Genomic DNA, 24,275 nt, shown 5'->3' on the forward strand with positions numbered 1-24,275 from the left:
CGCAGTATCTGGTCTCAGAAGTGGTCAGTACCAGCCTGTGCCAGTTTATTACTGAGAGTTACCACTTTCCCAGCCACTGAAAGAGAGCATGTGCACGCTCCTTTGCCATTTCCCAGGACACAGTGACCCCACATTACCTGCAGTTTTAAACTCTGCTAACAGGTTTCCAATTCAAGTGACAATGGACTGCATACATTCTCGTAACTTCAGTCAGTGTGGCAAATTCTGGCCCAGGACCAATGACAAACAGCAGGAGAAGTAGCAACACTGTTATGATACCAGCCATTTGCTAAGTGAGTATGAGTCAAACTTGAAGAGATGTTAAGCAAGTAATGCCAGAAATGGCGCTGCAGATTCTGGCAATGTGTGCTAGGAATCCTCCAACTGTTTACCTGCTCATTCTGCTCAGAGTAAAAGATGCAAAGCTTAGAGCCAAGATGATAAACAAGATCAGTGTGCAGTGAAGGTGTACTGGCATGAACTTCAACAGAGCTTTCATGTACAGCATAGATTTCTGTCACTAAATTGTGCTGGCAATCCATAAACCTGCCTCTTCAAATATTTCATCATGTGTGCTACCCTGATTAAAGGTAGCATGGGTTTGCCAAGTTAGAGCAGACACACCTTTAGTTGCTGGGCAAGTATATCCAAGACTTAAATATATCTATCCAAACACCCAAATTTAACATATGTTTTCTGAAGACACAGATACAAATAGACACTACCACAGGGTACTTTGCTGTTGTTTGTTTGCTTTCAAACAGAACACAAAATCAAGTAGCACGAAAGGATACAGAAATTAGAAGTTGCAGGGAAAATAAAGCTTCCTGAAAAGGCAGAAAGAAACAAAACAGAAAAAAAAAATCATCTCCATAAATATTCTGGTCTTAGCTAAGCATGAAGAATTTTCTTATTTTTTGATTGAGAAACTGAAGACTAAGTAGAATGGGGTGGAGCATGCATGGGGTAGATTGTTCTGCCTGACAATTCAACAAGTCCCAGAGGAAGGCCATGGCCTTTTTGAGAAGGAAAAAAGATCAGAAAGAGAACGAATAAAATTGTCCCAGTATGAAGGAGGAAAAATGCAGGAATAACTGAGAAATGGGAGAATCAGCAGCACACAAAAGACCATCATGGGCCTGTCACTGCTCTTTATTTAGCAGAACAAAAACTGCACATTCTAACTGATTTCCATATCTTTTGGTAAAGTGATCTAGTAAACACAGCAAGGTGATCTGAAGGATCAACCTTAAATAAACATGGCAAATTTTGTGTTACTGTCACATCTGAAGGAAGGTAAGGTGCAATTTTAAATGCTTATACTCACTCCTACTTTCTAAACTAGATCTTGCAGAAGGCAACACACGAGGCACTGCTGAAAGAAGTTGAAGAATCAGTTCACTGAGAAGCTTATTACAAAACAACAAGACAAGTACTAGGATTGATATAATGGGAAGAGCAGGAAAAGAAAAGAACATGGTAAGACTATTCTTCATGAAACTCAATGACACCAACAAATTCTGCTCAGTTCTAGTATTTTTCTAGAGATAAAGAACAAGAATTCTTTTTTTAAAAAACTACGCAATAAAACTAAATAAGATGATCTTACTCTGTCTTCTAACAGTAAAAGAGGAAAACTGTAAAGAAAGTTATCTATCATCTTATATTGACAAATGAGGAGCTAGGATCTGCTGCTTGTAAAACACATCACTCAGCAGCAGCATTTTCACCTCTACACAGGATGGAGAGCCTTGTCTCCTCCGAGTTCATCCAGTGTGGCAAACTCTTGCCTCTGAATCTGGCTATAGCTGCCAAACCTTCCCCCAAAATACTTTCAAAGCATCAACAAGAGCTAAGATTTGCTTCAGTTAGCTGAAACTGAAGTGGGAATACCAGCAAATCTTGGTTTCAAGAGGAGCCTGTGGAATGGGAAACGGGGCATCTATTTCCTGAGTTTAAGATCAAATTTTCATTCTGTGCAGCTGACCATATAAGGGTTATTTCATATTTAGGATGAGCCTATAACCCCTCTACAGGCATGTAGATAGATAGATTTAATTTTAAAAATAAATTCTTAGAAGAAAAAAACTGCCTCAGAAACACAAAAAGAATGTTTCATTCACAGAAACTAGCCCCAAGCTGTTCTGTAATGCCTGATCCCTACCCATTGTCACAATTCAAAAAACACCTGCTCTGCTGATATTTAAGTGATACTGAAAATACCTTTCCTATTGGGAAAGGTATTTTCTAAATTAAAAGCTCTTTTAATTTAGAAAACTCTTACTAAATTAAAAGCTCCTAGAAATAAAAGTGAAATTATATTTTTCTGTATTTATGCAATATAATGGCTACAAAAAATATTTCTCTGACTGTAGCTAAAAGCTTGAGAGAAAGAAAAAGAAACCAACAAAACATGGGTATGGGGAGACTGAGAATTTCTTATTCTTGTCTCTTTTTGTAATAGTCTGAATTTTAAGGCAATTTGGCATGTTTGTTCTTATGGATTGATACCAAAACAGAATCTATAACTCACTGCAGTGCGTACTTACCAACCATAGCCAATCTCAGAAAGGCTAGGACACACTCGTTGTTAGCCAACCTCCAAAAAGGGCCAATTGTCAAGAATATTGGGGAAAAGAAAGCAACAGCAAAAACTTCAAGGCCTGTGAGTGCCAGTGTCTGAAGAGGGAAGTAGTAGATCATTGGTGGCAGTGCATGGTAAAGAGACCAAGAAATGTAGCCTAAAACAAGAGCAAACCAAAAAAAGAAAACTCCATCACGTGTTTTCAACAACAAGATTTCCTGGAGATTACTTAAGAGGTACCATTTTATACTTTCACATATAGACTACCAAGTGTATTTGAAAGCTGTTCAAGCAACAACATCCAAATTCTTTGAAGAAATGTTTGTTATTTCAAGTTAAATAAATGCATTTTATAAGGAAATAGAATTAAGACAATAAAAAAGGTCTTCCCACACTGAGTCAGCAGTTCCGTCTTTGAACCTCAGTGAAGTTCTCAGCTTCGGAAAGGATTAGTGTTCAGAGGGCTGGCTAAATAAGCAGTCCACCCACAGTGTCAGGGCTCCTCAAAGGCAAACTGGTGGCTAAAGGAATTATTCTAGTAAATCGGTGCGCTGTTCTACCCTGGAGACACCTTATCCGGGCACAGCAGCACTGCGTTGTGAGTTCCCAGGCTTTGCAGGAGATGCACCGAGCAGACGACACCGCGGATGCTGGGTCTGGCACCAACCTGGGAGCCCTGCCTTGAGCAGGGCAGCACAGCACCGCCTCTGCAGAACCTGCACAAACTCTTGGCCTGGAGCAGCAATAAATTCTGGCTGATCCGAGAGACAAAAAGCATTCCAGCACTACAGGAAAAAAAGAACCCGAAAAGGACGCTCAGATGAGAGCACTATTTACTCGTTCCAGAGGGGAGCTGTGCATGGGCGACACGACTGCACGCAGGTGAGCCCCGCGACGCCCCGCCGGGGCTGCCGGCTGGGCCCCCGCTGCCCCAAACCGCGGCCCCGCGCCCCCGGCCCCGGCGGGCGGCACCGCCGCCACCTACCCAGGACACTCTCCGAGAGAACGGCCTTCCACAGGGCGAACATCGCCCCCGGCGCTGCCCGGCTCGGCGGGAGCTGCGTCCCTCTCACCGGGAGCCGAGTCCCGAGTGGCGGGCAGGGCGCGGCGCCGCCGCCCGTCCCGCCTCACAGAGCCGCGTCCCCGGCGGGGGCGGGCAGCCGGCACGGCCGGACCGTGCTCTCCGTGATCTTCACAGCCCCGCCGCGCTGAACGGCCAGGACATCTCGCCCCGCCACTCATGTGCCAGCAGTTTGTCCCCTGAGCAGTCACGGCAGCAAGAAAAATAAAAGCAAAAGGTTGTCATAGCACAGGGTGCCGGGAAAAGAGGAGCTAATCCACTTGGCAGCTTGTACAAACACAGGGTTGACTACGCGGGGTTCGGGGATGTCCCAGTCAGCACTGTGCTCACCTTTGTGAAATGTGCGTTGTTCTATAGCAGAGTAAGGACTTCTGCTAAGCAATGCTGTCTACAAAAAGCACAAAAGAAGCGTTTCTTTTGCTGAGATTCCTAAGTAACTATGTTTGATCATTTTAGAAGAAATCACGAGTTGAAACGAGCCAGCCTTGATCACAGCTGCCAAGTTCTGGAAAAAAAGATTACAGAAGCAAAATCTCAATTTTAGAATTCGGGAGAGAGGGGCATGAAAAGTAAAATTGTAAATATAAGCTAAGAACTAAAGTCCTTTTGCTGTTGGAATATACCATCATCTTAAATTTTAATAATCTTCATACAGCATCCTATAGAACCACCATCTGTATCTTCTAATTTGTGTCAAATAGACTGTCCCATTCTAAATAAACCTTATGGTACGCATTTTCTTTCCCCAGTTTGTGAAACTCTAAATCCATAGGAGTAAAGTATAAACACCTAACATCTATATGACCTATTATTAGCAATAAAGTCTGGTCTAGACATTTGAAAGGACACGGTAGTAAACTAAATTTTGCCCTAGAAGTCTCAAAGTCACGTGATTCATTTACCCTTCAATATGAAGGGGTTTGGCTATTACAAAAACTCTGTTGAATTCTGGCTGCTATTTGAAAATGTATTTTTAAAAATGGAAACGTGTTTTAAATGTCCACAAAATTAAAGTATTTTGATGGAAAAGTTGACCTCACTAGGGAAGGAAGATTGAGACTCACAGATTTAATGAGCTTCTCTGTTTTCTCCAAGTTCCATGTCATTAAAGGCATCTTTCTTTTTCTTCATTAAAGAAAAATCATAACAGAATAGTCACCAAGCTCACTTATCAGTGGACATCAGGATTATGTGAGTGATGACACGATTTCATCTCACTGTGGTGTGATGCAAATGAAGATGAGACCTTTGGCCAGAATAAACCCAGAACATGGCTGCTTTGGGAGCTGCTTAGCGGGAGCATGAGGCTCACAGCATGTATGCAGCCAATAAACATTAAAAAAATTTTGCAACCCTTTTTGTAATTATAGTATCTTGCTTCATGGTTCAGAGGTGGAGTTCCAGTAAAACAAGACATGACTGGAATTGTGAACCTGATATGCTTGTGTGGCTTCCATAAAACTCATAATGCAATGAAAATTATGCAAATCCTGACAAATTTACCAATTGTATTCTGGGCACTCTCTCAGAGATTCTTAGTAACTATTAAGTTTGGCTTCACATGGCACAAAGTTACATTCCAGTGCTCTCCATAAGGCTGATATATGCATGAGCATCAGAGCAAAAGAGGAGTTTTCAGGTATAATGTCTTAAATACAAAAGTCAATGCTTGCAAAGTGCTTAGTTACACATATATGTGTAGCAATGCCTTTCACTACATTTTTTTGTATTCCTGGTGTGCCACAGGTGTACTTGACAAATTATAAAGCAAAAGTATTAGATCTTTATAGGAATACAATGATGTCAAACCAGTAAAGTCAAGAAAACACTACAGTAGGAGCTTCCACTCACAGAAGGAAGCTCCTACACAGAAGAAGCATTTTCATTCTAGAATAATATTTAAGACACCCCTACCCCAAGGCAGACATAATAAAATTATCTGAATTTAACAGCCCCGTAAATACATTGGTTGATAGGGGTAAACTCTTCTAAAGCTAGTGACTGTAAAAAACAATCCTTTATTTGGGTTCAAACCCAAAACATACTTGTAATACAAGTATGTTTTGAAACCCAAGTAAACACTTAAAAGAACTTTCAGATCCCTGTGAGTTGTCCTTAGGTATTGCCTGAGATACCTGAAATGAGCTTGATGAAGAAGCAGAAGCAAGTGCCAGAGAAATGGGGGGAAAAAACATGAAAGTATGAACACAGATTAGGATTAAAACTGCAGCTCTGGAAAAAAGCAGGAGTGGCTGAGTTTACAGTTAGGCACTTGTCAAAATCTCATGGGAAACACAAAGACATGCAGGTCCCTGCAAGCACTTTACTGGGTTCTTCACATTGAGAAAGGAAAATCCTGTATCTTAAACATTTCATAATTACCAACTATTCACTTCTTAAAGATAGCCCAGGTCAAGTATAAATAGAAGTACATCCAAGAATCAGCCAAGATAGAGAGAACTTACATGATTCCTTGCAAGTAGTGAGGGCAGTTTAATGTTTTACTCAGAAGTATGTTGACTGTTTCCTGCTGTGACTTTTCATGTCTTTTCATTCGCCCTTAACTCCTACTCCCATCAGTTTAAGAACAATGCCCTGTCGTGTAATTCTTACATCGTTTTCAATGCTCTGTTATGGTTACAAAGCAAGGGGGTGGAGCTTTGTTTCTCAGGGAATTTTCAAGCAATTAACAGGGTTTGATTTTGTAACAGACAAATAAACCACGTTTAACATAAGTGGTAATAGTTCCTCCTGCTGGCACGCACTGCATACATACGTGGAGTGTTTCTGTTAAATATGCACACCAGAAAGGCTTTGCTTTAGTGACTGTGGTGAACCTCAGGACCCTGGCAACCCTTCAGTGTTTTCTAAGAGGTTCTTCAGTCAAGCAGCCAGAGCCTGTAAACCTTCCCTGAGTTTGTGAAATCTCAGTCCTTGATCTGCTTCTACTCTGACAACAGATAATTCTTCAGCCAAACATTCAACTCCATATTGATTGTTTTACTTTTGGTATCACTTGGATTTTTTTTTTTCTTTGATGTGTAAAGCTGGTTTTGTTTGGGAGCGGAAAGAATCTCTTTTGCTTTGTGTTCACTCTTCCAAATCACTAACATTTACTGATTTCTGTCTATTACCTTCTCTCAATTTTTATAACTCTGAAAAACTTTCAGGTAAATCTTGGAAAGAAAGAGTGTTTGAAGAACATATTCAGTTGTGATAACCAACTTTACATTTAAAGTTACAATTAAAAAGAAGCTTAAACTGATTTTTAATAGGCACTTTTGCACAGAAATTTGCAAGAATTCTTTTGCAAGAATTCAAACAATCCTATGTCTAGGCAATCACTATCCCCAGGCACACATATGGCCCATGAGAAAATTATCATTCCAGTGCTCTTTCGTTTTATGTTCAGTTTAAGCTGGACCAGTTAAGAAGTTATTGGTTATTAAGTCCTCACTCCACATGGGATTCTCTAGTGTATTGCATTTTCAGAATAGCATGTAGCCAATATCTATTAAGTAGCTTTAATGTATGTTTTCAAGAATACCTTTTAGATCCCAGTATTAGAAAGGTATTAGATACACTTTCAAGACTTGTTTTAGGACACCACTCTTGCCCAGCCTCCTTGTGAAAAGCACACTTTGCAACAGCAAAGTCTGACCCTCTGGTTTGGCAGGCAAGAGTAGGAGAATAGCCTGGTGAAAGGGGCTTCAAGTTGCCAAGACTCATGGAAGCTGAAAGCTTTTTCTGGACTTAAGAAAATTAACTATGATTTATGTTTCTTATGAAACTGAGATGCCAAGGTCATGCAAAAGGACAAGTTTAATGGTGATCTCACAGGCTACTCATTTCATGATAAGCACTGAAGTGTCATATTACCATTTAAGAGACTCTACTGAAAACTATTGTCTTGCTGTGAAAAAAAACAACAAAGCAAAACAAAATAGAAACAGAGACCTTTTTTATTAAAATAAAACGTAGAATAAAACTCATGTTTATTTTTAAATTTTTTTTAGAAAACTTATTCTTAAGGAAAGGCATTGACTTTCACATTTTAGAGAAAGTAGAACCATTTTTTTCAATATTCCTTGAACAACCCCTCCCATACCCAACTGACATTTTCAGGATAACTTTGTCTTGCGAAATTATTTTTACTTGATGAAAGTGCCTTTCTTATTTGTTTAATTCTTGTTAATATTAAAATTTAATTATTTACTTAATTATTTACAAGCATTGTAGTATTAAAATCAAAGTAGATAAGCAACGCTTTTCATTCCAAAATGGTCAAGGTAGAATTTCTCGTTTCTTTTTTAAAGAAGAAGATTTCATTTCCATAAAAAATATTTTCAATTTGTAGGACAGACCCCTTATGTTGTATACTGGGCTCCTCACTACAAGAAAGACAAGAAATTACCAGAGAGGGTTCAGTGGAGGCCACTGGATGATGAGAGGTCTGGAACATCTCTCTTGAGGAGAGACTGCAGGAGCTTGGCCTGTTTAGTCTGCAGAGGAGAAAACTGGGAGGGGTCTCATCAGTGCATATAACTATCTCAAAGGTGTCAGAGGATGCTGCCAGACCCTTTTTGGGGGTGCTCAGCAACTGGATGTGGAGCAGTGGCCATGAAATAAACCAGTAAGTTCCAATTCAGCTTGAGGAAGACTTTTTCATTGAGAGTGGCAGAGCACTGAACAGGCTGCCAGGGAGTTCATGGAGCCTCCCTTTCCCTAGGCATTCCAAAGCCACCTGGACAAGTTCCTGTGTCACCTGCTCCAGGTGGCCCTCCTTGGCAGGGGAGATGGGACCGGATGACCTCCATAGGGCCCTTCCAACCCTAAAGATTCCGTGAGTCTGTTACCTTCATTAGCACATACCCTCGCTGAAAGAGCGTTATGAATTTCAGTGGAGAAATCCGAGAAGGCGGAATTTTCTTGGCGGGCTCGCTGTTCTTCGAACAGAGCAGCCGAGCGGCAGGCCAGAAGCGCCCGTGTGGCCCCCGAAGGCGCGAGGCACAAGGTGACCTGGGCGGGCCCTGCGGCCCGGCCGCCCCGGTGTCCCTGTGCCCGGCGGCCGGCAGGTGCCGCTGGAGACCGGCAGCCCGGGCCGGCCTCCGCCCAGCGCGGCTCAGCCCGGCCGGCGGGCACTCGTGGGCTTCTGGGGCCAGCCGGGCCGGGCGGGCCCGGGCCGGGCCAGCCCAGCCTGTTCCGTTTCCTCCGGAGGCCCGGGGAAGGTAACAGCGGTGGGGGCCCTGAGTGTCAGACTCCTTCTCTCCGCGCCGAGCGGCCCCGCGGGGCCGGATTTCTCCGGCGTCACGGCGGAGGAAGGCGGGGGTCGGGGCGCGGCTGTCGGCGGCAGGCCCGGCGCAGGCGGCCGCTGTTGGCCTGTGCTGCCGCAGGCCGACGGCGATGTCGCCCGTCAGTTCAGGAAGCACACTGAGGTGCTTGAGCGTGTCCAGAGAAGGGCAGCGGAGCTGCTGAAGGGTCTGCGGTATAAGTCCTGCTAGGAGCGGCTGAGGGAGCTGGGGGCGTTTAGCCCCCATCCTTTTGGAGAAAAGGATGCTTGGGGAGACCTTATTGCCCTCTACAACCACGTGGAAGGAGGTTGTAGCCAGGGGAGGACTAGTGTCTTCTCCCAGACGTCTAATGGCAGGACAAGAGGACGTAGCCTCAAGCTGTGCCAGAGGAGGTTCAGGTTGACCATTAGGAATAATTTCTTCACAATAAGAGTGATTAGACATTGGAATGGACGTGACACTTCGTGCCATGGTTCAGTTGACAAGGTGGTGTTTGGTCCTAGGTTGGACTCGATGATCTTAGAGGGCTTTTCCAGCTTAATTGGTTCTGTGTTTCTAGGACAGAAATACTCTGCTGGCTGGGCGTGCACCGCCCTGGGTGTGAGCGCTGAGCAGCTGCTGCAGGGCTGAGCCGGCGTGGGGCATTCCCCAGCCCTGTGCTCTCAGGCTGTTGGTAGGGACCTTTTCATTGACTACCTAGTGCAGCTACTCTGTAGACTCGCCTTTGTTTTAAACTCAGACTTTTATTTCGAAGAGCCAGTTCTGATAGGTGTGAAGCATCATGTTGAGGCTTTTAATTTTCCTCACAATGGTCCTTGAAGTGCCTCTCTGAAATCTTTGATGAGTGGTGCCTGCCCTCAGCGGCATAGCCCACTGCGTGGACCAGTTAATACAAGCAATTTTGGTTCCCCCTTTCTTCCCCGAAATTCTAGCCCTAGAAATTATGAGCTCATAATTCCTATTCAGAGGGAAGCTTTTTTATTGAAAACACAGTGTATGAAGTTGACAACTCTCATATCTGAAAAACTTAGCTATCTTCTTGCATACTGCTTCTTTGTCATTTCATTATAGGTAATTAAACTGTGGGATATTTTCAGGAGCCTAAAATTAGCATTTTCTTCTGAAAATGAAGAAATTGTCCTGAACATTTCTTGTAAAAGGCAAATAAGTTTTTTGACTATTTGATCCTTGCAAACCACATTGATTTAATCTTGTATTTTATAGGTATTTCATTTAAACAGAATAATATAACTGGGAAATTCTTCCCAGAATATACACTTAATTGTTGCACTAAGAATTATGTGTAAGGTTGAGAAAACAGCAATGAGTATTGCAGAAAATTATAAGAAATTACATTTCTCAGGTAAGCTAATGGAAATACAGTTATTTTTTGGGATAACAGTTGTTTTTCCAAGACACAGGGACTTGAAATATTGGAACACTTTTACATTTGTCAGATAGGAGACAGCTTGTCTGCTAGGTATGAATATTAATAAGTCAGTTACATAATATTTTGATGACATCAACTCTTTCTCTTTGTTTCATTCTTGCCAGTATAGCACTCAGCATTCATCCCATGTGCGAGATGTACCACGAGGCTGCTTAAAGGGCTAAATATTTTTTGGGTTCTTCATTATGTTAAAACAGTAGCATAGCTGAATAACTTATAATTCAGGAGAAGCATGTACTTAGGACAATATATGAGGCCCATGGAAACTGCAAATAGCTATAATCTTTATTTATACCCACTCCTTTTCCTTCATATTTTTAAAATTTATTTTCCTCCTGTGACTCAGCTGTTTTATTATCATGAAAAAGACAAGCACTTTAAATCTGTTGCAGCATTTAGAAACTGTTTCCAGTGATTATTTTATGCAGCCGTTTGCACTAGTAGGCTCTCTGAGTAGATAAGAATAAGAAGGCAGATAAAAAAAGAAATTTTATTCATTTTTGATTGACACAAACCTCTTTAAAGTTTTATGTGTCTTTCTAATATTTTATGTCATTTTTTTGCATTAAGTGACAAGAGACTGATGAAAATTAAATTGCTCTCAGATTGAGGTAGACGGTGTAGAGCTGTGAGCTTTCCTCATAGAATGTGGTTTTCAAACTTATGGTTTTCAAAGAGACAGTTATCATTGCCATTTTTGTGAGTGTCTAAGAATAAAGTGCAGATTGGTGTGAATTCAATGCTTTATTTAGTTTTTTTACCAAGGGGATAGGAGGTTATATTGCTTCTATTCCTTAAAAAAGCTTTGCTGTCTGAATATCTAGTGTATATGAAGCAGATGTTGCTTGAACTCCATAGTTGTGTAACTGACCCCAAAGTAAGTGCAGGAAGTTGTTTATACAGTAATATTATGAATGCAAAAAAACATTTTGAAATTGTATGAAAATAAAAACCAGTAAATTGTTGCATATCTTTTCTATTTAACTCTGCCCTTTGTAGTCACTTTAGCCTTGCTCAGTGCCACCATTCTCACAAGGTACTTTTAGAAAAGGAGAAGTGCCCTCTATGTTAATAAAGTGCCAGAGAATGCAGCAAAGTGCTAGGTAAAAATGGCAATTTAGATTCTTTGAAGTACTCTAGAAATAAATGAGTTTCCTTCTTGCTTTTCCCTAGCAGCATAGCTCTCAACATGGAAGACTGCAACCAACTATTAAACTCTTTGGAATCTATTCTTTGGTGTTCTTTTATTAAAGGATGTTTGTAACTGAACTGGGTTATGGAGACACAGATGTGGTTTGTGATAGGCTTGCTTGGTGGGTCCCATGGAATCCAGGCTTCAGATGATGGCAGTGAGGAAAGAAATAGTGCAGCAATTCTGGACAGCACACTAAAGAGGCTATTTCTTAGACCTGCAATACATTAAAAAATTAGAAAGGTTTTCAATTACTTCTCATATTTATTTCCATTTCTTTATGATTGAGCATACTATACTAGGTCATGATTCAGCATTTAATTGTGGTTACGACTTACCTGTTTAACTTACACACAACTCTGTGTGGCTGATAAGTGATAAACTGCTGTAAATTGTGTATCAGGATGTTCTCTGCTCTAAAAAATGTACTCTTTTCAATCTGGTCATTTTTCTTTCTAGATGAACATTGGACTTACAAATATCAGTATGATATCTTGACTTTTTACCTTTGTACCTTGCAGGAAGAGAAGTAGCCAAGCATAAAACGCATAGCTTCTGCTGAACAAGAGCAGTAGCAGACTACAAGGAAAAAGACAATGTCTTCTGAAGCAGGTCAACAGGGAAGTCAGACACCTCCAATAAAGCAACCTGGATGGGTAAGCTGGGTTTCCTCCCTTTTATTTTGATGCTATTGCTAATGAATAACAGATTTTGCCTCAGTTGCTCTTATTGAAGAGAGAAATAGGTGTCTGTTAGCTTAAGCATATAGATGAAGAGAGGAAAGGATGGTGTGTCATTTTTCCTGGTTCACTGTGCTCAGAGGGCTAGGAGTTGTGAATCTTAAGGCTCTGATTTATGCCCTGAGTTATGAGCTAGCATAGCCATGGTGAGTAAAAGTCCAGTACAACCTGTCCCCATCAAGCTCTGCATGCACATGTTCAGAAGGGGAGAAGGGAACAGTACAGTACAGGAATCTGGTCTACAGCTCTACAGAAGATGAACATTCTCCTCTGATGACGACATTGAGGAATTTAAATGTGATACGACTTTTTGCTAACCAGTCACTACCAGAGGGCAGCAATACTGGGCTGATCTGCAAGGAAGAAGCACAAGTGACAGCAGGGTGGCAGGGGCTGGGGCCTCAGATATAGGGAGCACAGTATCACTGTACCCAAAAAGAGGAGGAGAGCAGATCCAATGATGTTAACCAGGGTCAGCCTACAGTCAGTTCAGTGATTGCCAGGCAAGTTTGATGCCAAGCTGGGTGATCAGGTTAGCAAGGCAAGGTAAGGATCTCCATGGTATAGCTAGCACAGTTAAGGCAAGGGCCTGAGCTTATATACAGCTCCTAAGCTGAAGGGCAGAGGCCCTGGGCAAAGCTTCTTTGCTGCTTTCTCCAAGCTTTTCTGTTTTCTCAGCAGTCTAACTCAGTGTTACACAACTGTGCCATGGTAGAGCTAACTCTGAGCCCAAGCAACTAAACAGCTGGCAGGGTGTGTATGGAGGCAGAAAGGTTGCAAAGCCTGTTGGTGCACTTGGGGCTCTGACATGCATTTCCTTATCTTTCAGTCAGCCTGTTTGTATTTTACTGTATTTGTTATGACCTTGCTCTGAAACCAGTTTGAAGCGTTTCTCTATGATCTAGAGTGGGGCCAATTCTGTATTGTTTGCCCAGCTCCACCATTAACTTTTGTGGGAGCAGTGCTTGAAAAAGGGCTGAGATACTAATTCCTAAAATGTGAAATGTGTGGCTATGGCCAATAAATGCATTTCCTTATTACGGCTATAAAATCATACATGAAATAAGGCAGGCATAAAAGGAGGTAGAATCCTGTAATAGATGAATGTACTCTTTTTTCCAAGGCATTTCTTCTTCTGTGATGCCTGGCTTTTCTTTCAAGAATGTGTTGAAGATGATGTTGTTTTATAGAAAAATGTTAAAATTTCAATTAATTTTAACTTAATGACAACTCCTTCTCTTGGCTTTTTTTGCTGAGCACAATGTCACAGTATGGAATTGGAATATCCTTTGGATCAGCTGGGGTCAGCTGTCCCAGCTGTGTCCCCTACCAAATCCCCAGCCAATTTGCTGGTGGGGCAGCCTGAGAAACAGAAGAGGCCTTGACTCAGTGTAAGGTCTACTCAGCAGTCATTAAATATCCCTGTATTGTAAAGACTGATTTGGTCATAAATCCACAACCTAGCACCATACTGGTTACTATGGAGAAAATAAACTCTTGTCCAGTCAAAACCAATACACCCATTTATCTCAGATGGCCGATAACAACACTTCAAATGCTACACTGAGTCTTTTCTTAAAGAAAGAAAAATAATCCTCATATGTTTACATGCCAATACCCTGAATAGAATGCAAGGGAGAATACTGTCACTTTTTCCTCACAATCACAATGGGTGGAAAAAGAGCTACCTTCAAGAAGTCTGTTGCTGGTCTGGTTTGTACTAGGGTGAAGGCAGTATGATTGAGTTCAGTTAATGCCATATATTTGAATTGCTCAGAGAGAAAGTTCTACTACTGGGGAGTCTGGCAGAATTTATATTGACCCTCCATGTTGTTATTTCTGTTTCTGTATTGGGATATTATGATTTCATCATGCTGCTTGCAACAGAATAAGGAGTTTTGCTTGGAGGTTTTTGTATTTTATTTGTTTTTTAAATAATCTTTATCTTCTTTAATTGATTCTTTTTTTTTCTTCCTGTGAGATTAAATTGGGTAAACTAATCCATGTTTATGCTTTCAGCCAATGTTATTTTGTCCCATGTCCCAAATTCAAGACAGAGAGGTTGCGAGGATCATTAAAGAATGCAAACGGGAAAGTTTCTGGTACAGAGGTGAGTGATCCAAAATCATTCTTACCACACTTTCCACACAGAATGACTTCTTGATGTGTGCAAAGCTGTCTGCAAAATGCTTTTTTGTTGGAATACTGTTGTGGGTTAACTCTGTCATGTTAAGTTAAGCTTTGTATTCTTAAAGGTTTAATTGAATTATTTGCATAATTGTTGTAGGTAAAGGTGGTTGAATTAAGGTCTTGTTTAATCTGAACTTCAGCAGTTGTAGAATTGGTTCTGTTCTTGAAATCCTTTATAACAACCACTTTAGGAATGTTTTACTTTGTTACATACTTATCCTTGCCTTTGAATGAAAGGCAGGCATGGCTATGTGTCTTTGATTTGTGAAATTTTCTGTATGTTAGGACAGCTAAAAAGATCAGTGCTTGGTGTTTTAGTATCCTTTACTTCCACCCTCTCAGTTTGTATCTAAATTACATATTTCCGGAATGGTATCTAAATTACATATTTCCTGAATGGAGAAGATTGAAAAGGATTTCAGCCTTTTATTGGAGTTGTTGTCTTTAGAAGTGTTGCAGTAGTTAGAGGAGATACAATAAATATATATATATATTGTGTTAGTTCCAGATGTTACAGCATGGCTGATGTCTGGGACTGTATGAGGACATCGTGGCTTTGAAGAGAACATAATCTGAATGAGCAGATGTAATAGGTGATTAAGACAGTAGGCAAAGTTAATATTTAGAAATAATGTGTTTAACATTAGAAACAGAAAACATTTAATGTATAAGAGAGTATTTACCAAATATTTAGCAAATTTTGGCTGATACCAGCTACTCTCTTTTTCATTTTCACAGCTCTTCCTTTATCTCTTGGGAGCATGCTTGTCACCCAGGGGCTTATCTCAAAAGGTAAAGATAAAAAAATACATCATTAAAGTGCTGTTTTTCAAGATCAGTATTCTTGCTCATTACCATCATTGCTGTGGTGATTTGATTATTAAGTGTGCATTGCTGTAGTCATTCTTTTGCAAGAGCATGAAGAAAAGAGAATTTGCAAATCCAGAGACTGGTGGTTGGATTTTGTCACCGTGATCACGTGGAGTTGAGTAGAGCCTTCACTGGGGCAGCTCATGGGGCAGAGCATTGTACAGCCTGAGCAGGATGCTCGAATCGGGTGCTGGAGCTCTAACTGTTGTTCTGTTTGAAAATGCTGGCAATGTTTTGACAGTGACCATGTATCAATATGACTACAGCTTTGGTGCAAAGGGACAAGGAGTACTGCCAAAGTGAGGAGACAGAGAGCTTTCTGTAGAGATGGCTCATGATCTGCAGGCTAACACAAAAGAAAATTGTGCTCTGTTTATGTGGTGGATGAGCCTGGTTCTACACATGGCACCTTCAGTTTCCCTGCTGGGGGCCCTGACTACGTATAAGGTGGAGGTTGGTGTTTTGGGGATCCACCCTGAAGTCTGCTAAGCTATATCACAAAAGGCTGATGTAGGTTTCCTACTCCATCCTTGACCTATGAGCTTGTAGGGAGACAGGGAAGGAAGGAGTAAGAGTGTGTCAGAGAAGGATTATACATTGGAAAAAGGGTGAGTAGTGACAGGAAGGGCACCGGGGCTGTCTCTGTAGCTAACGTGCCAGCCTCTGGCACCAGGTATTCTTCTCACTTTCTGTTCATTGCACTTGGCTGTTTCTGATCAGCTGTAAAATAACAAATGCTCTTAGTAAATAATCATTACTGTGTGTCAACTGTTGGAGGGGGTGATTAGAAACAAACAACACTTTTGTTCCTTCCTCCCCTGAGAGACTCAATATAAAATTGCATAGATCACAGTGGGCAAAAGCCCTTGTGCTTAGCATAGGCTGAATACTCCTCTGTCTAAATACTTTCTTCTGATGGCTGCACACAGTACCCTGCCTCTAGAAGATGCTGGAGCTTCTAAGCTTTATTATTACTGTCTGAATGCGTGTAACAGTGCAACCAGTGTTTACTTCCCTTCCCTTTGCCATGGTAATCTTGCTGTGTGGAGCCCTCCTCCACAGCATGGCATTCCTCTGCCAGACACATAGTTCTCAGAGGAATACTGGTTTCACCTCCTGAGATTACTGGGGGAATGTGGATTTTGGTGGAAAAACTAAAGATAATTTTTTGCTTTTCTGGTTTAGCACACTGTTCTCCTCTTAAAGGCCAAATCTTTTCTCTGGAGAGAGGAAGGCTAGATACCAGTGGTACAGTTTTAATTGATAGCCATGGAAAGCTACCAAAGAGCAGTTTGATCCTACTTATCACAGCACAAGGAGCTGGAGCCTGTGTAGGAGATTTAATTTTGCTGTTTTATATGCAGGGCTGGTTTATGGTGAAACATAAGCCACCATCACTTCCTCTGCAGTGCTGCAGGTGTCACCAGTGGCAGACATGCTGCTTTCGTGTTGGTTTACACTCTGAACTCCTGCCTGAACTGAATCCTGCAAAGTCCAGATTCTCTTCTTTCTATGACTCTAGAACTGCCCCAAAACACATGCACTAAGAACTAGTGGAATAGAAAGTGCCCTGATGTATTGAAAAGAGTTAATGGACTTCATACCATCTTCACCTTAAGAAATGCAAAATCTGTAGGAAAATTAGTGCTGGTTTTGAGTGCTTCTGAGTTCCTCAAGTCAATAAGTTAATAAGCTTTCTAACTATTTCCTTTTATTGTAGGCATTTTCTCAGCAAGCCCAAGATTTGGTGCATTCCCCAAGATGGCAAGTAAGTTGTACCCAATTCTAAATGGAAATAAAAGGTTCTTTGCCTGTCATATATCTTGACAGTCATATGCCTGTCATATGTCTTTACAGGCATATGCCATTAAATGTATCTCTCTGAATTTTTTTCCAAAATCTTCTTTTTTTGCAATTTATATGTTACCCCAGCAGATTAGGGAACCGAATTTCTGATGCGTTTAAAAATAAATGTATGAAGCGAGATTCTTCTAATGTTAATATTTTCAGTGGCAGCTTATATTTATGCAATGCAGTTTCTCAAATTTGCATAAACTCTAGTCTCCACTTTGTTTTATAAATTAATGTCAGCTCATTGATCAGCTGTGCTTGGCAGATTGCACAATTTATGGTATCAAGAAGTCACAATACTATAATATATAAAATAGTATGGTCCTTTTCATGTGTTTGTTTGATTGATCTCAACTAATTGTCTCTAACTGTCTAAGAACCATGGATTGATAAAGAAAACAGATGGAAGCACAGTAACTGTACTGTCCAGTGAGGTGGCTCGTAAATGACAATAAAGTAAATAGATTCCTTTTCCAGCAGAAATTCAGCAGGAAATCGAGGACATTGAAGTAGTCTTTTATTCTGACTCTAGTGAGTGAAAGCCACAGTGCAAAAGTATGGCAAGCTGATGTTCCAGCTTCTTAGAAGGCCAGAGAAGTTGGTCTTAAAAGTGTGATCAATTAGAAGTAATCCATGGTGTGCAATCAAAGGCAAGAACTATTAGTGCTGACATTGTGAGTTAATTTTATTTTCTGTAATCTGGTCCTTTAAATGTTATCTCCGTTTCCTGTACACAGGAATATTATATCCTTTTTTTGTATCAATTATTTTGGACCAGTTGTTCTCTCTCATGATAGGTAACCAGTTTTCAGTAGTTGTTGAATTCACCCCTGTAAACCCTGTATAACTTCACATGTGTTTGTGACATGTTCTGAGAAGATGTACAGAATTTGTTATATGATTAAAGTGGAGCCAATAGCACACTCCTGATTTAAGCTGTTGTATTAACAATGTTTTGTTATCTGTCTCTGTAGTTGCTGGTGTCTTGGGTTTTGCCATTGGAAAGATGTCATACATGGGAGAATGCCAAAAAAAGTTTCAGAGTATGGGTATTGCACCATTTGGTCCACAACAAAAAAGGTCTGTGCTAATTTAAATTATTAAGCCTAGATCAAAATAGTCTAAAACACACTAAAAATCATATGCAGCAAAACTATGAATTTAAATTCTGTGATTAGATCCTGAGGTACTCGTTATAGTCTTGGACTATATATCTCAGTATTAGAAACTACAACACACTCTTCAGAAAATGCAAATTAAACTCATTGTAATACCTGTTACTAGGATATCCATTATTTAAATGAAATTATTGTACTTTTAGGTGTGATGTGACAATAGTTACTCATTCTCTTTTCATCTAGTACCATACTGCTAAGATTGTCCATGTTATCACTTTGATCCTTTGAGTCTTCCTTTGGAACATACCTCAGGCCAGATATGCTACAGATTTTCTTATAATGTTCTCATATTTTAACAACAATGTCAATCTTAGCTCGTGTTCCAACCTCCCTCTCCTCTCTGGCTTCGCCCAACCTCATGCTTTCATGCCAAACCATGAAGAGCACAAACTGAGGAGGTGCTTTTTCCACCTTGCACCTCTAACCGTAGAATAGATCTCCGTGGTTGACTTCTGTCGCCTGGTGCCTCCATGTTTTATTCGTTGTTTTCTTAACTTCACATATAAAGTACTCCTTCACATCAAATCAGACTCTGACTTCCTTCCCAGCTCCTCCTTCAGCTGCCTGTGGTACTCTCCATTCTCAATAGGGCTTCTTGTGTAAACCTTTTGCTCACAGAACACATTTCCAAAAATCCTATCTAAAAAATCATTCTCCTTTGTCTTTCCACATCTTTCCCCCAGACCATCATGAGCTTTTACGCCTATAAAAGTACCTGACTGATAATGGGAATCTTCTTCATTGTTCATCTATTTCTTTACTTGTATTCTTCCCCCACATAACAAAGTACATACTTGGTATTACATGAAATGTTATACACCTTACTCCTAGCTTGGTTTGCTCTTAGGTACAAAAGCAAGGACTGTCCTTTGCTGCTTAGAAAATCCTGTTATATTTTAGCAATTGCTAGAAGGAGTACTTAATACTAATTAATGGGCATTTATTGGCTGAGACATTTAGATGTCATATTTTGCAGTTTATATCCCATATTACAAAAATTGGGGAATCTAGGCAAGAGATTACTTCTTCAAGAACTTCTACCATCATGCTCTATGTTTGTATTAGAAGAAATCCAGCAAAATTCTTCAATGTTTTATTTGCTTTCAATATTGTAGGAAGTGTCATCATACTTGCAAAGAATGTAAATCAAAATCAGGATCGAGTGAGAAAGAAGGTTCAAGTCCTTCAGCAACATAGTGCCAGGTAGGCAACCTTGTAATTTTTTTGTTACATCTCATGTTATTTTCCATGGTGAATGGTATTCTTCTTTTGAACAATATAGTGCAAATCACAGATTTTAACAGTGGATCAAAATCCAAGAATTACTCAAGGAAATATTCTGTATTTGTAATTCCTGATAAATTTTGTTTCTTAATGTTTACCTTACATGCCTTTCATACTAATTTTAAATCCCCCATCTCTGTGGAATTTTTTCTTTAGTTCTATCTGAGTATTGATGATCAACCTAAGTGGAATTAATTTGGATTGACTGCTTGTATTAAAACAAATACAACTCCTTTCAATTTCCAGCTTGTTTTACTTAAGAATCAAATAATTATGGATTTTGTTGATATTTAAATGATATTTAAATATGCATTGAAATATTGAGAACTAAAAGCAGACACAGCTAGGTGTAGGTTTTTTGCATTCAGTTCTACAATTTGGCTAGAGCCTTAGTGGGGTAGCATAATAGTCGTGCAAGAGCAGTCTGCTGTGGTGGGGCAGGGGACATGGATCATGTGTTCTCACCCCAAAAAGGGGGAAGTTCCCTTTGTGGAAAAGGAGGGTTTACAGGGTAGAAGGTAGGCAAGTGTTTAAAAGGACTTGCACTCTATGAAAAACAGGCCAGCAGCTGGGTTTTTTAAGAATGCTTTCACACTGTCTGCTTGTGGTAAGCTGGCCTACATTTCTCACAGGCAGGAGAATGTGTGAAAGTGTTTGCAAATAGTTCAGCTGCCTGCAAGAGAGGAGAGGAGAGGGCCTGTTTGAAACCCTGCCTTGGAAGTTTATACAGCTAAGAACACAAGTCTGACACAGAAATGGTTGGATTGAGTCTAGCATATATAATGTACAAATTTGGACAAGGATATTGGTAATGGTGCCTTTCTTACTCCAAAGTGCATGCCCACAGACAGCCTCTAAGGAGGAATATCCTATCAGAACCTGTTCACTTGCCCAGATGAGAGGTTTTGATGGACTTTTACTATGCAGCAATACATTGTGGCAGTGAGGATTGAAAAGAGTTTTCAGAGTCCTTAAGGAAGGCATTAGAATAAAGTCCTGATTTTAACCAACTTTGCCACTGGTTCATTTTTTATCAAGTGCTGCAAGTGCTCATCCACTAGCAGAAAATGCACTTTGGCTTAGGCTCACCTAATAGGGTTGTGCCAAAAGAATCAGTGTTTCTCTTGTGCCAGCTATAGAGATAACAAAGTGAGCTGGCACTCCAGGCCACCTCACTGCTCTATTTTGGTATGAGGACAGGGGTAAAAAATCCCACCCCCCCTTCTGAAAACTTTCTGAAGGTTTTCTTGCTAGTGCCAGCATGAAGGAGGAAGTGAGCCAGACTTAGATAACTCTGAATAAATAACACTCTAAATCCATTAGCACCTCTGAGCTTAATTAACTTCTTGCAATTCTGTGCTGATTAACTGCTTTTGAAGATTTTGTCTTAAATAAATGCTTACGTAGGCTCACTTATTTCAAATAAGGACCCCAAAGCATATAATATTTGAGAATGGTCATTTACTAGCGATTACCTGTGTAAAGGAATCAAATATTTTATATAGGATTTACCTCTGCTGATGTCAGAGCTGCAGCTTGCTGAACCTTCAATCCAAGCACATTTTATTTTTCAGCCTTCCTCTGTGAGCTGACAATATTTCTTCTGGTATGCGAGTGCCAATTAGCCTTTAAATAAATTCCAAATTGTCTCAAATACAAAGGAGCCTTGCAGCTTTTAAAAGGGAAGAACACAGGATGCCACAGGCCCCTCTCCTTGTTTTGTTCTTGTAATGGGTCCTGAAAGTTCTGCTGTGGAACCTGTTCCCTGCTCCAGCTCACATGTTCATCAAAGACCTTGATTGCTGCACATTTTATAGTAGCTTAGATCTTCTTGTTTGGTTTTTAAAAGGGCTTGAAAGCTTAGTAAAAAAATTACTTTGAAAACAAATGTAAGGTAAGTGTATTTCTTTCAAGTTTTAATTGCTGTAATGAAAAAGCCATTATATTTGGGCCAGTGTTGTGTTTTGAATTTGCCACAAATCAGTTCTGATGGACAGGTTTTAAAAACCTAGGAAAATAAGTACTGTTAAGCATTGTGTTGTTTTCTGTGTTGTTAAACCTCTTCTATGTTTCAATAAAAAAATCTTAATTTAGCATGCTGTGCTCTAAAAATGTGCAGAGCCCCTCCTGAGCACATCCATGCAAAGCATATGGTGCAAGATCTGGCAGTACCTGGGAAGACCACTCAGATAAAATTGTATTCATGTTTAGGAGTCCAAAGGCAATGTCTTTTATCCTCATAGACTCTGGAATATTCTCAGAGAAATCACCAAGAAGCTCCAGGTTTCACATTGAAAGCAAGGTGGCACTCACATAAATAACAGGTCATTTTATTCTGTTTACAGATGTGGTGAACGCGATTAAAACCTTTTGGACCATCTTCTTTCAAGGCACTTTTCTGTAGACTAGAAATAATAATTTTGTGATTCTATCTCTTAGATTTGATATAAATTGACTTATTTGAAATAGTTGCATATTGTTACATTTTTTTTTGTACTAAATACCAGTTTTTTTAAATATACTCTGAAATACACTCCTCTCTTTTCAGCACATATTATTTTCCTCTCTTCAGTGCAATCTAGCTCTTAGTGCTGAAAAATTACATTTGTCTATTGTATTTAGATGCTGGCAATGCTTTGTGTAACAAAGTGGTTTATGTTGGAATGTTTGTTTGTGTCAAAGGAAAAGGGTGTGAGGATGTTTAAATGGTTTGCACAGTGAAGCAGCTATCCAGTCTCTGAGCTGACCCCTTGGTTATGGAGTACTTTAAGAGTACCCAGTTCAGGGTATTGTCAGACTGCAGTTACTGTGCTAACCAACTTCCCATAAGCCAGTGTTACACAAAGGGCTGTTTTGCCAGGAATACCAAAATCATGAACAACAACACACGATATTTTGGAACAGTTTAAGGTTGCATAAAATCTGAGGCCACCAGATGCTGAGAAAACCCCAAACCTGGATGGCACATGCTCTCTACAAACAGCAGGACACAGTCTTCCATGAAACACCTCAGCAAATCAAAAGCAGGCACTTCCCCTAAACACAGTGATGGCTTTCATATGGAAATAATGCAGCTACTGAAAAGTTTGGCCTTCGCTGTCAGTTGATGAAGACTGTCTTCTGTGGGCTTTTTCTGTTTGCTTTTATACTATGCCTGTGGTTAGTGTTTCTCTTTTGAACTAGCTTCTGTGGGCATCTTTACCTCAGCACAAATAAATTCTGCAAGCAAAATATATAGTGTGGAAAATGTAACTATAATGTAACTATTAATTGGTTAGTAAACACAAAAGATATTCTGGATTTGACAAAGTCATTAGACTGAATACTCAACTCCCTGATAAAGTACTTGGATAGCCTTTCCTAGCCAAGCAGCCACCAGGCAGAAGGGGAAGGGTTTGACTGGCCTCCCTGTTCTTTTCTTTGCTATAAGATTTTATACTTTTCTATTTGGTGTTTAGCCTCTTGAATTCTTGAGCTACTAAGAACCCCTTTTTCAACAGGGGCTTCAATTTTACATTCGTTACTTTTCTACAGAATTTTTCCACAGCACTTTCAATGGGAGTCAGGGATACACAGCAGTGCTGTGTCACAGCTGCTGCTGTGTACAGGCAGGTGAGCCTTGGAGAGCCTTCCACAGGGCCTCCAGGGAGAGGGGCTTACACAACCACAGAGAAGGCAGCCTCTGTTGTGAAAATCATGTAATTGTCATGGGTGTTCTGTGATAGCCACCAAAATTGAGTGGTGACATGTCTGAGCTACTTCCCCTTTATCTGTCATCTGCTGTCAAGATAACAGCCAGAAGCTGCACCAGGGTTAGTCGTGCCTGGGTTTCCTGAGGGAAGCCATTACATCCAGGTGACACCAAGGAGAGCGATGCGTGTGACAAGGACCTTGCATGTCAGACTCAGAGGTTGTTCTTGTGGTCAGTGTTACCTCTTGGGATTACAGCTTAGCTACTGAGCTTTTCTTTAAATGTAATTTTGGTTATTTTTTACTTTTGATTATTTTTCTGTAATAAATATACTGATGTATAAAATTTCTTGTTTCCTTTTTTTCTAACTTTGTTTCCATACTTTGCAAAAGGCTGAATAGCTAATTGTATTGATCTAAGTTCATGAGTTACTGTGATACAGGTATGAAAAAAGGCAATTTGTAAATAAGATGTATTAGGACTAAATTTATGCATATCAAAGGAAAAATGAGCACAGTTAGTTCTTTCAAAAGTCGTTAAAAGCAGCTGTTTTGTAGTAATTCTCTGCAGTTTAATGAGCAAATCTTTGTTGGTCATTGCTACAGTGAATTCCACACAAGCAGGTTAAAGAATTTATTTTTAATTGAAGCAGAAGTGAATTTAGGAGTGATCTATCAAAAAAATTGGGAAAGATTTGAGGTAATCCGTTTCTTCTTTAATAAGAGGAGAAGAAGTCTCCAGGAGGAAAACCATTTGACCTTGCAAAGGTAAACTAAACTTTTCTTAGTGTTTTCTTACACTGATAATAGGCAGTACTTTCCCCTTTGGCAGAAGATGTTACAAAAAGGCCAAAAAAATCCAATGAACTTACAC

At 40.2% G+C, this 24,275-nt stretch overlaps 2 protein-coding genes across 7 annotated transcripts in view; one reads left to right on the top strand and one right to left on the bottom strand.

Moving 5' to 3' along the window:
* CWH43 (cell wall biogenesis 43 C-terminal homolog) overlaps positions 1–6,300 on the bottom strand; it is a 30,916-nt gene extending 24,616 nt beyond the window's left edge. For 2 of the 5 annotated variants that reach the window (XM_030239487.2, XM_050973284.1), the window contains exons 1-2: positions 3,570–3,691; positions 2,550–2,741 (exon numbers count right to left, since the gene is read on the bottom strand). In XM_030239487.2, the coding sequence (XP_030095347.2) occupies positions 2,550–2,741; positions 3,570–3,612 (235 nt within the window). In that variant the 5' untranslated portion in view covers positions 3,613–3,691. Of the gene's footprint in view, positions 1–137; positions 2,418–2,549; positions 2,742–3,251; positions 3,370–3,569; positions 3,692–3,995; positions 4,171–6,130 lie in introns of those variants that run through there. The other 3 variants (XM_050973281.1, XM_050973282.1, XM_050973283.1) reach the window with 3 other exon arrangements.
* A 2,492-nt stretch (positions 6,301–8,792) lies between these two features.
* Positions 8,793–23,758, top strand: OCIAD2 (OCIA domain containing 2). 2 transcript variants are annotated; one of them, XM_030238874.2, is made up of 8 exons: positions 8,793–8,893; positions 12,120–12,254; positions 14,358–14,448; positions 15,267–15,320; positions 17,119–17,166; positions 18,224–18,329; positions 19,543–19,630; positions 22,057–23,758. In XM_030238874.2, exons 2-7 carry the CDS (start codon positions 12,195–12,197, stop codon positions 19,622–19,624), a joined length of 441 nt encoding a protein of 146 aa, XP_030094734.2. In that variant the 5' UTR covers positions 8,793–8,893; positions 12,120–12,194; the 3' UTR covers positions 19,625–19,630; positions 22,057–23,758. The 2 variants fall into 2 exon arrangements, with proteins under 2 accessions (XP_030094734.2, XP_050829252.1); XM_050973295.1 differs by lacking the exon at positions 22,057–23,758 and adding an exon at positions 21,286–21,966.
* The last annotated feature ends 517 nt before the right edge of the window (positions 23,759–24,275 follow it).

The sequence above is a fragment of the Serinus canaria genome, chromosome 4, assembly GCF_022539315.1.
Source record: "Serinus canaria isolate serCan28SL12 chromosome 4, serCan2020, whole genome shotgun sequence".
Taxonomy (NCBI): Eukaryota; Metazoa; Chordata; class Aves; order Passeriformes; family Fringillidae; genus Serinus; species Serinus canaria.